Source organism: Symphalangus syndactylus, chromosome 14, assembly GCF_028878055.3.
Source record: "Symphalangus syndactylus isolate Jambi chromosome 14, NHGRI_mSymSyn1-v2.1_pri, whole genome shotgun sequence".
Taxonomy (NCBI): Eukaryota; Metazoa; Chordata; class Mammalia; order Primates; family Hylobatidae; genus Symphalangus; species Symphalangus syndactylus.
The window spans coordinates 56,275,362-56,291,629 of NC_072436.2; the positions used below are offsets into that span (position 1 = coordinate 56,275,362).

The 16,268-nt window shown below is 45.6% G+C and overlaps 1 protein-coding gene across 2 annotated transcripts; it reads left to right on the forward strand.

Annotated features, from left to right (window-relative positions):
* The first annotated feature begins 670 nt into the window (after nt 1–670).
* Nucleotides 671–15,661, forward strand: ZNF514 (zinc finger protein 514). Of its 2 annotated transcripts, none has more exons than XM_055242655.2 (5): nt 671–1,430; nt 2,818–2,906; nt 7,194–7,320; nt 7,691–7,786; nt 10,363–15,661. In XM_055242655.2, exons 1-5 carry the CDS (start codon nt 1,307–1,309, stop codon nt 11,346–11,348), a joined length of 1,422 nt encoding a protein of 473 aa, XP_055098630.1. In that variant the 5' UTR covers nt 671–1,306; the 3' UTR covers nt 11,349–15,661. The 2 variants fall into 2 exon arrangements, with proteins under 2 accessions (XP_055098630.1, XP_063473763.1); XM_063617693.1 differs by having other exon boundaries at nt 706–1,325.
* The last annotated feature ends 607 nt before the right edge of the window (nt 15,662–16,268 follow it).

Below are 16,268 nucleotides of genomic sequence, written 5' to 3' on the forward strand. Positions count from 1 at the left end.
CTGTAGAAGCAGTATCTAGCACTGAGTCCACAGTATCTCCTAGGCACGCCAGGAGAGCCTCCTGGAAATCCTCACTCAGCAGATCCAGGGTAGGACCGCGGCTTCCGTTGAATAGCCTTACATCGAGATATGCGGGCTGGGGGCGGTGGCTCACACCTGTAATCGCAGCACTTTGGGAGGCTGAGGCGGGAGGATCATCTGAGGTCAGGAATTCGAGACCAGCCTGGCTAACATAGTGAAACCCCGTCTCCGCTAAAAATACAACAAATTAGCCGGGCGTGGTGGCGGGAACCTGTAATCCCAGCTCCTACGGAGGCTGAGACACGAGAATTGCTTGTACCCAGAAGACAGAGGTTGCGGTGAGCCGAGAGCGCGCCCCTGCACTCCAACCTGGGCAACAGAGTGAGACTGTCTCCCCACTCCCCCCAAAAAACGAGAGAGAGATGAGGCTTGGCTACCAAAGTCACGCGCGAGAGGGGAAATGCTTGTAGGTCCCGGCCCTGAGATAGAACGGGGTGAAAGCCTGCGCGTGGCCCGCGCGCACAGCCCCTCCCAGCGGAGGTCCTACTGGCGCCCGCGAGCCCCGCCTCTCCGGCCTCTCCGCGCCTGCGCCCCGCCACCGGCGCCCGGTCTGAAGGGCCCCGGCGGCGGCCGCGTCTGCGCAAGCTCGGGACAGCCTTGGGAGGCGGGGCGGGCGCGGGGCGGGGCCTGGCCCTGAGAGCGTTCGGAGACGGCGGGCGCGCAGACCTGTGCTGGGCCCGCGCCCCAGCCCTTTACATAGCTGGGCGTGTCCCTCCGAGTGCCCCCCGCTAGGGACTGTGCAGGCCGGAGCTAGGCAGGGGCAGCGGGGCGAGCCGGGCTGATAGGGTCTGTCCCTGCTCCTGTGAGGCTCTCACCAAATCCCTGCTGTCTCTGGGCAGCTGAAGAGCGCTGGGCCCTCGCGTCGCGGGCGTGGCTGTGGCCGTGTCTCCTGGTGGTCTGAGCCCACTGCACGTGTGGATCCACGTGGGAGCTGGGTTCCAGAGCCTGGTCCTGAGGCGGAGCCGAGCCGGGGGTAGGAGTCCGGACTTGGCGAGGGAAGAGCACGACCCCGGGCAGCCGTGCGCCGCGCCGGGCGCACCCAGGTTTGCCGGCCCTGCTCTGGGCCCTGCAGGTCCCCTGGCCCCGCCGCGCCTAGTGGGGATGCCCCGTCTCCCCCAGGCAGCCCCAGCCTGCGTCCCGCTCCCTGAACCCTCGGGAGGATCACAGGGCTGTGGCCGAAAGAGATTTGGACCTAGTGAAAGGACGCCGTTCCTTAGCCCCAGCTATGGACTCCACAGCATCAGGTTTGGCTCTGGAGCTTGCAGAGGGCCAGGAGCCCTCTTGGGGAGCTAGTACCGGGCCCGATATCAGGAGGACCCCAGGAAGAGGTCGGGGAATCCCACTGAAGGGTGAGGCTGTACTTCATCTACCTTCCGTGTGGCGACATCTAACCTTCCGGACCCAGGAGGCTGAAGCCGCAGTCTCCTGGGTCTGGCAGGGGTCTCTAAGATGACCGTGGCGGAGGTGGAGGGGATGACCACGGAAAATTGTCCCAATGGCCAGAGGAAAGAGAGGAGAGCAGAAGAGGATCCGATCTCTTCCTGCTGCGGCAGGGAGAGGGCAAGCAAACCCCAGAGGGAGTGGCCCTTGGCCAGGGATCAGAGAACAGTAGGGCCATTTGGAGCCTGGTCATCCACCTCCTTAATCACCTCACTAATAAGGTTCTTCCAGTCGTTCTAGCTCAGCCGTGTACAAGGTCAGCAGTGTACATGGTGGGTACCTCCTCTGAGCCCCTTCCCCCAGTAGCGTTGGGGGCAGGGCAATCCAGGTGACCCAGGAGCTTTTAAGCCAGTCCTAAGTTTAAAACGTCTTATCTCTCACCAGGTGGGCGTCTTAATCCGACTGTTCATCCTTCAGTGCAAGTGCTCAAGGACACATAACCGTGGACCTCCCACCCCCTCTTTTTTCCTTTATACCCTTGCTAATCAGTGTGGCTCTGGGACCAGCAGAGGCATTGCCCAGAAGCACTCTAAAATTGCAGACTCTGGGGCCCCACACATCCTCAGACAGGTCTTAGCAAGTCCTGAGCCAGAGTTTGACGAGATCCTCAGGGATCCACACACACATGAAGCTTGAGGAATCCCGACCTGTGCTATGCTGCCTGCTTACACCCATGTTGTTAGCCTTAACTACTTCTCTGGCATGATTTGGGTTAGTTTTTTTGTTTGTTTTAAGGCTTTATGAACAGTATGAAGCAAAGCTTTATAATGAAGGAGCTCTCAAGTGTGTTGCAGAGACCTAACAGAGCTTGGGAACACCAGGGGCAGCTTCTCAGAAAGAGGTGGCCTCTGAGCTGGGTTCCCAAGGATGAGGGGAGACGTGTAACTTCCCTTAAAGGCCTTGCCTTGGATCTTGTGTAATTGTTAACCTGTAGGCTAGATTTAAAGTTCCCTGAAGGTCTTTTCCATGTTTATATTTCCAACAGTCCTAGGAGATGGCCTGCATACAGTATGCCCAGTAAATAACTTCAGTAGTATGGCCAGACTGGTCACACTTCACTCACTTGTAGACTGATGTGGGCTGTGGACAGGTGGGAGCCTCATGCAGCTGTGTACAGGGGCACTTCTCTCAATGTTTGAAGGCTAGAAGCTGCCTCTCAGATCCCTTTGATCCACTGGTGTGCTCAGGACAACGGAGGTGACATTTAGAGCTGTTCTGGGTCTCAGGCTTGGGAAGTCTGAGAGCTGTGTGTGCCGGCAGGGTCAGCTTCCCTTATGTCTCCTTCTACCTTCCCAGCTTCCCCTTCTCAGAATCCTGCTCTTCCTCCAGAGAGATTCCCAGGAGAAAAGGGAGCAACCAATTCATTCCTGAAAGCCAGGCCTCAGGTGAGTTGTGTTCTTAATTTTTCCTCAAATGCCTGAACGATGGTTAGCTTTGCCTACTTTTCACCAAAAAGTAGCCTCTTTGTTCACTAAGGGAACTGACCCAATGCTGTCTCTGCAGGAGGCTGAGCCCATCCAAGTGAATGATGGCTCCCTGCCCTGTCCGGGGCGTTCTCTTCTTGCTGTGCACCCACTCAGATCATTTGGGCTTACTCTGGCATATTTCTGGAAAGGGCACTGTGGTGATCACCAGGTAATATGACAGCCCTGGCCTTGAAAGAGTGTCACAGCCACAGTGGGAGAGGACCCTGACACCCAGAACGCAGCCACCAGTACCAGGATGTGAATGGTTTGATGCCAAATGGAGTGGCACAGACAGGCCTTTCCATCGAGGTTCACGAAAAGGGGAATCAGCCTGTTCTGGAGAGGTTGGGAAAGCTCGTGAAGAATTGGGGACAAGCAGGTTCTGAAGGTATGGACAGGTGGGCAGGCTATTTGAGGCTAGGTCCCTGTTCAGATGTTATCTCCTCGGATTAGGGAGGAGACACACTTAACTTTACTATTTACAGGCTGTGTGGCCTTGGATGAGTCACCTAACCTCTCTATGCATTGGTTTGCCACCAGTAACATGTTAAGCAGGCAGCAGTAATATGAAGACTATAATAATGTTAATGATGATGAAAATAATTATTATTTATGGAGAACAAAACCTGTATCAGGAACTATTCTCTACAATTTACACATACTAATTCATTTTGTCTCTAAAACATTCCCATAAATGGTTACCATTTTGAAGAATGGCAACCAAAGTGTGGAGAGGTTAACTGAAGAAGTCAAGGCACAGAGAGAGAAAGTAACTTGTTTGTGGTTATCTAGTTAGTGAGGAAGGGACCCCAATTTTACATCCAGGGTGTCTGGCTCTGAGATCTTAACCACTCAATCATAGAGCTGCCTCATGTGGTTGTTAGAGTCCGCTGGCAGTTCTGCTGGCAGATGGTAACTGCCTAATCCTTGTTGGCATCAGGGATCATGGTGACTGGCCCTCAAGGGGGATTCAAGTTTGTCTCTAGTGAGCTGTATGTGGAGGGGTACAAATGCCAGCCTCCGGGGTTTCCCAACATCCAGGATAGGCATGGGATTCAGGCTTGATGATAGACACTGACATTTTAACTTTCAAGCCAAAAGGGGGAACCCCCCTAGTAAGGAATTTAATCAGTAAAGTCCTAAATAGCATTTCAATCTTTTTGGCCTTGATGTACATCATTCAGAGGTTTATCAGAGCACTTAGGTGGGTTCAGTGTGGTAATGATAGCCCCACATCTCAATGGCTCGCAGTTAGAAAGAGTGTCTTTCTTCTTTCTGCTGTCTTTGTCAGTAGTGGGCTGACTGTGACTCTGCTCCATACCCTCTTCTCTCTGAGTTTCAGGCTGAAGGGTCAACTCCCTCTGGGATATGCTCTTCTTGTATCAGAGGGAAAGAGCAGTATGAGAACCTGGGGATGGCTCTTTGGGCTTCCACTCAGAAGCGGCACATGTGGCTTCTGCTCACAACCCACTGGCTGCTACAGGTCCCGTGGCCAAACCTAATATTAATGAAGTGGGAAGTATTAGCCTCCTAGAGTGAGGATCCTGAAGGGAAGGGCAGGGATTATGTTAAGCAAATAATTCATCTATTACTATATATTTTCTTACCCATAGATGTTCACTTCCCTCTCTCCTGCACACAAAATGCCCTCCAAGAGAAATAACCCAAGAGCTGCATCCAGTCAGAGCATCATGATCAAAGTCCTGGATGGCACAATAGTCTGGATGGAGATCCTGTGGATCTGGATAACTATAAACTAAAAGGACAATTATCTGAATCCATATATCCAATATACAATGAGCAATGGGGACAGGATAGCCATGGTAGACACTCCTTTGCAGAAAGGGGAAGCATGGGAAGAGTCAGTCCCGGGTCCATAACAGTCGTGAAATTCCACTGGACAGACACTGTGAGGACCCTTGGTCTTGGGAGTGGGAAAGTCTGCAGGTTACACCCTGGTTCTGCTCCCTGGGTGGAGCTCCCCGGCCTAGTGTTTTCCTTGGCTGTTGGCTTTGCCCTTGGGAAGTTCCTTCCTTTTGATACCTCCTTGGTGTCATATGAAGATGATATTGGAGAATAAGCTTTCTTGGGGGCAAAGCAGCTTTTTCATCCTGCCGGAGTAGGTTGGTGGCCCAGGATTGTTTTAAGTGCAACTCTAAAAGACTTAATCAGCTTTTTATGAATTTGTTTCCAGTTGGCTCCATGTGTCAGTGGTTTGACCCACAGTTCTTTTTGAAATATGCCCCCTTCTTTGGCCTTAATTGTGGAGTTTTTGGATTTCCTTGGGAAATCTATACTTTTTTCACTCTGAACAATTTGGTCCCACTGAAAGCCTTTACTGGGAGCCTTTTGAAATTACTGGGAGATTTACTAGGAGCCTTTTGAAATTACTCAGAGGTTTAAACAAAAAGGTTTGACAACCACATCCATGATTTGGTCCCTGAAAATGGGCTGAGTTTTAATTAGCCGTTGTCACACAGAAGCTGATGTATATTGTCTTTGGCCAGTTGGAAATGAGAATTGGTTGTCTCCAACCCTGCAAGTCCTAGCATTTCTGGACGTTTCCTATTGCCTTCCATTTTTGTTTTGCAAACCACAAACTCTTGAGCTCATTTTTTCTTGTAATACTTTGTCAAACTCAGCCAATAACAACCAACTCACACTACTAATGTTATGTTTCCAGCCTCTTCTCATAACATCACAAGCTCATGCTTTCATTGTTCATCTTTCACGTTACTGAAGGCAATAGTTTCACCAAACAGTTCACCACCAAATTACATGAGTTGCCACCTTGCCAATAAGTTTCTTCACTGCCTGGCCTGGATGCCAGTGTCATCTGTTTTTGGCTTTTTGTTATGGCAGAACTCCACTTTGAGTACCAGTTTTTTAAGGAGTCAGTATAGGCTAGTTATGCCATGATAGCAACAGCAAACCCTCAGAGACTTACACCATGAAAGGTTCCCTCTTGCCCATGTTAGGTGACAGCTGTGGCTTTGCCCACATCTTCACTCAGATCATTTGCCATTCTCAAGGCAGACAGGAAAGGACAACTGCAGAACCCCCACTGGCTCTGAAGGCTTTTGCTCACCTGTAGCTCATGTCTTTCACGTTCAGTTTGAGAAAGCAGATGACATCGCCCCACCTGGGGCAGGGGGAGGCAGAAGCTCAATTCTTTAGGGAGGGCCAGTGGATATTTTGGACAAATAATACAACCTATCAAAAGAAGTCACTATAGTAGTGAATTTTTCATGTTTGATTATTTTGGATGATTTTTATATTATAAAATTGTTACTTCAGCTTTTCTGTGGAATCAGTATCTAGATGGGATTTGATTTTTAAATACTTTGGGGTAAAAGTAACAGGAATTTATGGTACTTTCACCTATTTTGCTCTTTAGTGGATTGCCATACAATATAAGCTAAATGGGAGGTGTTCTAATTACCGAGATTGAAGGTGACAGGATAGTTCTGGCCAGGACCTATAGAATAATTATGCTTTATAATGGTGACCTGGGATCTAGGGTCTCATGCTCAGCTTTATAAACTTAGGAACTGAATAATGATTAGGCTTTGGGGGAAAGGATCATGCTAGTCAAACTCACAAAACTTATTGTTTCATCATAAAGCCACTTGTGATTTACTTTTGCTGAACTGTGTGCTGGCAGGCAGGTGGAGGATAAATTATCGTAAGCCCCAGATTACTTGATTTGGCCTTATTGTTGTTAAAATCATAGGTCACAAGTTTCAAAAATACTTTATTAGAAAACTGTTGATCCTTGTGCATTTGAGAATGCAAAGCATATTCATCTGTTAATTCTAATTAATTCCAATTAAATGTAACTAGATTGAGAATAAAACCTTTTGACAAATGAGGAAATGTATTACATTTACCTCTACCTAAGAAGAATGTTTCTGTAGGCCTGATTCACCTGAGACCCTGATTATATTTCCTAGCAGTTTCATACTGATAAGCATATAAGTGGACACTGGGTGGAATACCAAGTAGTAAGGCTGGTACAATCCCTGGAGCACCTTAAAATATTTTTGAGATAACAAAACCCACAACTCTGTGGGCACTGGGATAGCTGCTGGGCACTCAGAATCCCTTCTTGCACATCCTGAGGTTCTCCTTAGATGCCTGCCTGCTCTTCTCCCCAGGGCCATGAGGGTGCTCCTTGAAGGTACAGGAGTGTCTTCTGTGTTTCAGGACCTGATGACATTTGAAGATGTGGCTGTGGAATTCACCCAGTGGGAGTGGGGGCAGCTGAACCCTGCTCAGAAGGACCTCTACAGGGAGGTGATGCTGGAGACCTTCAGGAACCTGGCCTTTCTGGGTGAGCACAAGGCCTCCAAAGCCCGAAGCCTGCCCAGCAGGACTTCTTGATTTCCTTGATGTTTAAGAGCTAGTGGTGTCTGGGCCAGTTGGCTGAGTTTTGCCCTGGGTTTCCTTGGGAAGTTTGGAATCAGACATTTACATTCTCTTTGGGGCCCAGTGATACAGTATTTCTGTTCCTAGTTCTAGGAAACATCCAGCTACTTATGGAGTTGAAATAGGAAGTTACCTGGCTGTGTTCCTGACTTTTCACAATGCCTGTTCTCTGGAGGCTTTCCACACCTACAGTATTTCTCCACCTTGAAGATGAATATCCAAAGGCTTGGCCACTGGCACACACAACCAAAATCCTTTTCCTTCTCTACCATCAGGCCTTCTAGTATCCAAACCATATGTGATCTGCCAGTTGGAGGAAGGGGGCGAGCCCTTCATGGTGGAGAGAGAAATCTCAACAGGAGCCCACTCAGGTGAGTGAGTGAGTGAGAGCATTGCATATGATAAGGCCCAGCTGGGGTGGGAGGTAGCCCAGAGCCTTTGGTCAGGGTGCTGTCCTTTCAGAAGATGAGGTCACTTGGCAGGAGCCCTCAACTCTGGCATGTTGAATTTTGTAATTATTTCTGGTGTCAGGAGAGGAGATGTTCCTTTTCTTTTCTCGTTTTTATGCTTTGTTTGGTACCCATCTCTGCCCATGCCTTCTGGGTTGTTGGTGCCACGCAGCATCACTAGATGTCTCATAATCAATGTTAGATGGATCAACAATCATACAGGGCCAGGCAATCCTAGATCAGCAGAGTTAAGGGAGTTAGTGAGGGATCAAACAGAAAAGTTGAGCACCCTAGAAATTAAGGGGTTACAGGCAAGGACAGACAGAAGATGTCAGGAAGATCCAGGTGAGGACACTTCAAGCTTGATTAAGCTGAGTCTCAAAAAAAGTGGTTCCAGGAACAAAGACTACTCCTTGACAGCTGTTGACAGCATCCCTTTGAGACCCTTGATTCTTAGGTGACTTGAGAGTACCTGGTAGGCTATATGCCTTGGAGCACAATTCTTGACTCAAAGCTTTCCTGACTGCCGTGTGTAACCCAGTCACACTGGAGGCACGTGACAGTCTATGCCAGTTCATTTCCATGAGCCAGAATCTTACCCGAGGCCAGAGTTGAAGCTCAGGAAAGTGGTGCTAAATTCCTGAGAGGATAGGCTGGGCTTTATGAGAGGAAACTAGGTTATGGCAGAGAGGGAAGATGCTGATCTCCTCTGTACTGGTACTTACTTGATCTTTTTTCCTTCTGAAATGAGATCAAGGGTCTGACATCTGGATCTAGTCATCCGTTTATTTAACAGTGGTATATGAGCATGGCTATGTTTCAGAATGTCCCAGGGAGCTTGTTAAACATTCAGGTTCCCAGGAGCCACATAAGACCTATTGACTCAGAAACTCTCTAACTGGCCTCTGGGACCACTGGTTAGGCATTACCAGTCATTTCCTTCTTCAGAAGTGTGCTTGTTGTTATTATTTTATTAATTTTCCACTGTGGCTGAAACAGAGTAGCACAGACTTGGTGGCTTTAAACAGTACAAACTCATGTCATAGTTCGTAGGTCAGAAGTCTGGCACATGTATCACATGGTTCCAACCAAGATATCCACAGGGCTGTGTACCTTTCTGGAGTGGCTGGGCACCTTTTTTCTTTTCATCTGGGTTGTTGGCAGAACCAATACCTTGCAGTTATAAAACCGAGGTCCTTGTTTTCTTGCTGGCTATAAACAGATGGGTGTTCCCAGCTTCTAGAGACTGCCAGATTACTTGGCTGAAAGTGCCCCTCCTCCATCTTCAAAGCCAGCAATGGCTTACACATCTTTCTTTTTTTTTTTTTTTTTTTTTTTTTTTTTTTTTTTGTATTTTTAGTAGAGACGGGGTTTTACTGTGGTCTCGATCTCCTGACCTCGTGATCCGCCCGCCTCGGCCTCCCAAAGTGCTGGGATTACAAGCGTGAGCCACCGCGCCCGGCCTTGGCTTACACATCTTTCTGCCCAGCCAGGAAATGCTCTCCGATTTTAAGCACTCATGATTAGATTTGACCTATTTAAATAATCCAGAATAATCTCCCCATCTCCAGGTCTGTGCCCTTAATCACATCTGCAAAGTCCCTTTTGTCATGTAAGGTAACCCACTCACAGGTTCTTGTGATTACGGCATGGGCATCTTTAGGGGAGAGTTTCTCTTCCTATCATAATTATATAGAGTAATGTGATACATGTTATATGTATATGTGCATAATATATAATAATATAGGGTGTGCACTAAGGTGTTAAAGGAATACTTCGTGGAGGACATGAGCTTGTCCCTGAAAGGTATGCAAAGTCTTAAAGAAAGAGAGTGGTGACAGGGGCAGTGGATATATGAGAAACAGGAAGGCAGCCAGTTTCTGTGCTCAAGGCACTTGCTGAAAGGACAGGACCTGGTAAAGTATTATAGAGCTATAGTGAAAGATTAAGGGTCTGTCCTGTAGGCACTGGAGAGCCTTTGGAAGATTAAGACTGGGAAGAAACTTAAGGAAATGGACATTTGGAAAAGAAGAAAGTGAAGGGTTTCAGGAAACCTGGAGGTAGGAAGACTGAGTAGAATTCTGTTACAATTATGTAGGCCTGAAGAAATTGTGAGAATACAGAATCTGCACCTGGGTGACTTACAATCCTATACTTGTTTTATTGATTTTTGTCCCCATCCCTTAAACTTAGTCTATTTCCTTGTCACCCTTCCTACTCTCCTCTCATCTTTAGTCTTTGGACTTACCTTGTGTACTGGAATCTAAACACATATCTCTCAGATTTTCTTAATCTCCAGTCATCTGCTCATCACTCATTCTTGATACTCCAAAACCATCTTCAGACATAAGCCATTATTGAGAAAATCTGTATGTCCCTTTTAGGTGTTATTTTAAAGCTTAATTATTTCACATTCATTATAGGAGCTTGCTTTTCTTGGCTGCATAGGACATTGTACATACTAGAATGTCTTCTTTTTTTTTTTTTTTTTTTAACAGACTGGGAGAGAAGGTCTAAATCCAAGGAATCAATGCCAAGTTGGGGAATTTCCAAAGAAGAATTATTCCAGGTAGTATCAGTGGAAAAACATGTTCAAGATGTGCTGCAGTTCTCCAAGTTGAAAGCAGCCTGCAGTTGTGATGGCCAGTTAGAGATGCAGCAGATAAAACAGGAGAGACACCTGAAACAAATGTCAGCCACTCACAAATCTGCCACCACCCTTAGCAGAGATTATAAATGGAATGGATTTGGGAGAAGCTTAGGTTTAAGATCAGTCCTTGTTAACCAACACAGTATTCTCATGGGAGAAGGATCTTATAAATGTGATACAGAATTCAGGCAGACTTTAGGGGGAAACAACTCTCAGAGAACCCATCCAGAGAAGAAATCTTGTAAATGTAATGAATGTGGGAAGTCCTTTCACTTCCAGTCAGAACTTAGGCGCCATCAGCGATGTCACACTGGAGAAAAGCCCTATGAATGCAGTGACTGTGGAAGAGCCTTTGGTCATATTTCATCCCTTATTAAACATCAAAGAACTCATACTGGAGAAAAGCCCTATGAATGCAGTGAATGTGGGAGAGCCTTCAGCCAGAGTTCGTCTCTTGTTCTGCACTATAGATTTCACACTGGAGAGAAACCCTACAAATGTAATGAATGTGGACGAGCCTTTGGTCACACTTCATCCCTTATTAAGCATCAGAGGACTCATACTGGAGAAAAGCCCTATGAATGCAGGGAATGTGGGAGAACCTTCAGCCAGAGCTCATCACTCATTGTGCATTACAGATTTCATACTGGAGAGAAACCTTACAAATGTAATAAATGTGGGAGAGCCTTCAGCCAGAGTTCATCTCTCACTCAACATTACAGATTTCACACTGGAGAGAAACCCTACAAATGTAATGAGTGTGGAAGAGCCTTTGCTCATACTGCATCCCTTATTAAACATCAGAGAAGTCATGCTGGAAAAAAACCCCTATAAATTCAGTGAATATAGAAGGGCTTTCAGCTGGAGTGCAGACATCACCAGAACTTAAAGAATTCATATCAGAGAGAGATCCTGAAGGTGTAATGTATGTGGGAAGACCACATCTTGTTCCACATCAGGAAATAATTACTAAAGAGAATCCCTATCAATGTCAAGAGGGGGTGGGCTTCCCCTCTCTTGCCAAACACAGGAGAATCCATACTAGTGAGAAACCACGTGAATGTACTGCATGTGGGAAGGCTTCAATCAGAGGATGCATATTATTCAGCATCAGACAGCCAACACTGGGAGGAGCCTTATCAATGCAGTGAGTGTGGCAAGCCTTCAGTTACATACTGATTCTTTAAGAAAATCAGGTAACTTGTACTGGAGAGAAATTCTACAAGTGTGGTAAGTATGGAAAAATCTTCATTTGTATCTCTTCCTTTACCAAGCATCAAGAACACATACTAGAGAGAGGCCCTATGAAAGCAGGAAATAGAGGAAGGCCTTCAGTGGGAGCTCATCCCTTATTAAGCATCAGAAAATTCATACCTGAGAAAAACCTGTGAATGTGGGCAATGTGGGAGAGCCTTCAGCCAAACCTCATTGCTTTATAAACCCCTTAGAACTCTCCCTACTAGCTGGAAACTCTGGTGATGTGATGAGTGTGGGAAAGGCTTTGGTGGATGTTCCACCAAAACACGTTAGAGAATTTGTACATTAGAGAATTTGTGCTAGAGCAACTCTTCAAATTTAGTGAAACTGGGAAAACCCACTAGTATAGTTCAAGCCTCAGTATTCACCTCAAAGAGAAACCTTGGGAACATGATGAATGTGAGGAAAGTTCCTTTCCAACTTGAAATGTATAAAACTAGAGCTGAAAAGAAGCTGAGAAATCACTTTGTCTGGTGATTTTCTGCCTGGTGGGGCCATTTGTATAACCACACTTGTGCATTGCCTCCTCATGCTGTTGCTGACGGGGCAGGGTGTCCTGCATGGGCGCAGAGGATGGAGTCTGAGAAAGGTAGACAGCTACCCATGATCTAGCCCAGTCGTATTTTAGAGCTAATAAAACTGATGTTCAGAAAGTGACATGCCTTGGCCTATAGTCCTAACTGGTCTGGGCCTCTTTCCTCTGGTTCACAGCTGTAGTATGGATGTTAATAGACTGGACATTTCCAGTACAACACCTCCATGCACTTCTTTCTCTATAGCACCTGTTACCTTTCTTTGTGAGGCAATGGAGTGGTCTAGGATTGAGCAAAAAGCAATTTTCATTACATCCTTATGCTAATAGATTTGGAATTTTTGAAATGAAATGAAACCTTGTTTAAACATTAAAATTACTAAAATAGGCTGGGTGCGGTGGCTCACACCTGTAATCTCAGCACTTTGGGAGGCCGAGGCAGGCAGATCACGAGGTCAGGAGATCGAGACCATCCTGGCTAACACGGTGAAACCCTGTCTCTACTAAAAATACAAAAAAATTAGCCAGGTGTGTTAGTGGGCACCTGTAGTCCCAGCTACTGGGAAGGCTGAGGCAGGAGAATGGCGTGAATCCGGGAGGCGGAGCTTGCAGTCAGCCGAGATCATGCTACTGCACTCCAGCCTGGGAGACAGAGTGAGACTCCGTCTCAAAAAAAAAAACAAAAAAAAAAACAAAACTAAAATATGGGTATTATACACAATCCAGATCTCAAAAACATGATTCTAAGTGAAAGAAGGCAGATGCCAGAGACCACGTATTTTCTAGTACCATTTTAGGAAATGTCCAGAAATGGCAGATCTTCAGAAACAAAGTAACTGCAAATGTTACAAGGAATCTTTTTGGGGTGACGAAAATGTTCTAAAACTAGATGGTGGTGATGGTTGAACAATTTGGTAACATCATTAAAAATCATTGAATTGTTCACTTTATATGGGCAGATTTTATGATAAATATACCTCAATAAAATCATTTTTCAAAATCAAATTTACACATATACCAACCATTGCTAAACAAATATTCCTGTTTTGTTTGTTACTTCAAGCCATCTGTGCATTTTTGGTATCACTTTTTATTTTCTATAACAGTTACCCCTACATTTACTGGGTCTCGGAACCTTGTCAGGCTCTTCTTTAAAGTTCCTACCATGTTGGCTCTGTAACTCAGGTGGAGAAGCCTAGACCAGGAGCTGGTATAGACCAAAGGATACTTGCCTAATAAGGATTAGCTTATACTGAGGGAAATCCTTTAAGTATTTAAAGTCCAGATGAGGAAGTTGAGCCCAGAATTCAGGGAACCAGCTCAAAGTGGGCCCATGCAGACAGGCTGGGTCTAAGAGTCCACAAGGTTGGCCAGGGCAGGTAGGATGCACAGGAGGCATCTGGATCTGGAAGTACTTGGAGAGCTGAGGTCAAGATGCAAGTCTTGGAGCCTAAAAATCACACACAGATTTCTTCCCGGACAGCCAAGGTTTACAGGAGCAGAAATAGCAAATATGTTCTTGCTCCATCTCTCCCTTTTTTCCCAGTGCCCTTTTCTGTACCTACCCAGATCACTTTATACCTAGACATCTGTCACAATTTTGTAACTGGTCTTCGTCCAAAATCTGTCTCTTCTTCTCATGTATCCTTGCCATAGTTACGTAACCATACTCATCAGTTTGAACCCAGTGTCCTGCCCTCCAAAAATCCTTTGCACTGCCTACAAGATAAATCCTTACCCCCGTGTGTGGTATATAATGCTGTCTTTAGGCTGCTCCAACCTCCTGCTGCTCCTGACAGAAGCCTCCATTGCACACAACGCTCTCTTGTCATCCCTCAGACATGCCTTTCCACATCTCAGCCTGTAAACCTTTACCTTAGCCATTCTATCAGCCTGGGGCACCTTCTCTACCTACCTAAAGCCTATGTAATCAGTTAGAAACCTGTGTAAATTTCTCTTCCTTGGAGAGATGTTCTCTTGAAAACTGATATGAAGTCATATCTTACCATTTGTAATCGTTAACATACTTGTTTGTGTAAGTTTTTAAAAATGGACAATATCTAGACTTGTGGTAAATCTTATCACTGTCTTGATCTATTTAAATAATTTTTTATCACTTTACCACTTTCTTATTTCCTGAACCAGATGACAACAGAAAAAGTCAAATGGTAAAATATTTTAAGAGATTTGTTCTGAGATAAATATGAGTGACCTGTAGGCACAGTTGACCAGCATTCGCCTTAAAACAGAGACCTTAAGACTAACAAAAACAGACTCTTTGTAGCAATAACAACATGACAGTAAGTCCTGAGAGAAATCAAAGTGTTTTACCCCAAAATAGATTTAAGTCTGATAAGAAACAAGTCTGACACAGCCCCAGGAGATCCTGAGAACATGTGCCCAAGGTGGCTCTTGTCAGGAGCAGCAGCAGCAGATTGGGGCAGCCTAAAGAGGACATTATATACCAAACACGGGAGTGAGGATTTATCTTGTAAGAAGTGCAAAGGATTTTTGGAGGGCAGGACACTGGGTTCAAACTGATGAGTATGGTTAACATGGCAAGGATACGTGAGAGGAAGAGACAATTGTGCTGTCAGGCTACAGCTTGGTTTCGTGCATTTTTACATTTTAGGGGAATGTAAGACATCAATACATGTAAGATTTACATTGGTTCGATAGAGAAAGGCAGGACAACTTGAAGCTAGTGGGGAAGGGACGGGGACAGAGGGAGGGCCTTCCAGGTTGTAGGTGGATTCAAAGATTTTCTGATTGGCAGTGGGTTTATCCAAAGACCTGGAATCAATAGAAGGGAATGTCTGGGTTAAGATAAGGTGTTGTGGAGACCAAGGTTCTTACTATGAGATGAAGCCAGAAGGTAGCAGAGAGAATAGATTGTATATATTTCTTATCAGACTTAAGAGAAATTTATTTTAGGATAAAATACTTAGATTTCTCTCAGGGCCTGTTATCTGTCATGTTATCTTATTGCTACAAAGAGTCTGTTTTTGTCAGTCTTAAGGTCTCTGTTGTAACGTTAATGCTGGTCCACTGTGTCTGAATTCCAAAGAGAGGAAGGTATAATGAGGTATGTCTGACCACCCATTCCCATCATGGCCTGAACTAGTGTTTCAGGTTTACTTTAGAATGCTCTTGGCCAAGCGGAAGGGTCGATTCAGTTGGTTGTGTGCTTAGAATTGTATTTTCGACTTACATAGACTATCAGCTGCTTCGTGTCACATCTCATGCTTCTCTTGTGTTGCCCAGTTTTCTCAGTGCTTCCGACTGCATGTTTTTGTACTATATGAAAAGCCTTCCTTCTAGAATACTACCAATTAAATATTTCTTTAGAAAAATGTAATATTGCTTACTGTAGTTATTTTTCAAATTCAAATATAGATTAGCACTGTTCCATCTTTTAGGGATAGGTTGGGGTGTGTGTGTGTGTGTTTGTGTGTGTGTGGTTACATAGAAATTCAGTGTTATTTTGTAGCACTATGATGACTTCTGATACCAATTACCCAGAGTTAAGCCAAATTTCATGTGTTAAGGACACAGTAGCCCACAAGACTGCCCTCACTTCAGACAACAGCCATGAATTTGGGAGTTCCCAGGCTACCTTTACTTATAACCCATTGGCTACAAATTCAGGAATTCCCATGACCCCTGCAGGTTGATAACTTCCTAGAATGTATATCAGAACTCAGGAGAGTACTATATTTATGATGATAATTATAGAAAAAGGATACAAATCAGAACCAGCCCAAGGATGAGATGCATAGGGAAGAGTATGGGAGTACCCCAAATGCAAAGCTTCTGTCTCCCCAGCAGCATGTTACCCTGCTGGCACACTGATGTGTGAAAATGCACAGAGAAATGCCTACCATGGAAGCTCACTTGAGCTTTGGTGTCCACAGAGTTTTTATTGGGGTTTTATTACATATTCATGAATGACTGAATCATTGACC

What these genes read in the sequence shown, in the direction of transcription:
- ZNF514 (XM_055242655.2), top strand. Translation starts at nt 1,307, where the DNA reads ATGGACTCCACAGCATCAGGTTTGGCTCTGGAGCTTGCAGAGGGCCAG. An exon ending in TCCTGAAAGCCAGGCCTCAG is followed by an intron (nt 2,907 to 7,193) that starts GTGAGTTGTGTT and finishes TCTGTGTTTCAG; the next exon opens with GACCTGATGACATTTGAAGA. An exon ending in CTCAACAGGAGCCCACTCAG is followed by an intron (nt 7,787 to 10,362) that starts GTGAGTGAGTGA and finishes TTTTTTTAACAG; the next exon opens with ACTGGGAGAGAAGGTCTAAA.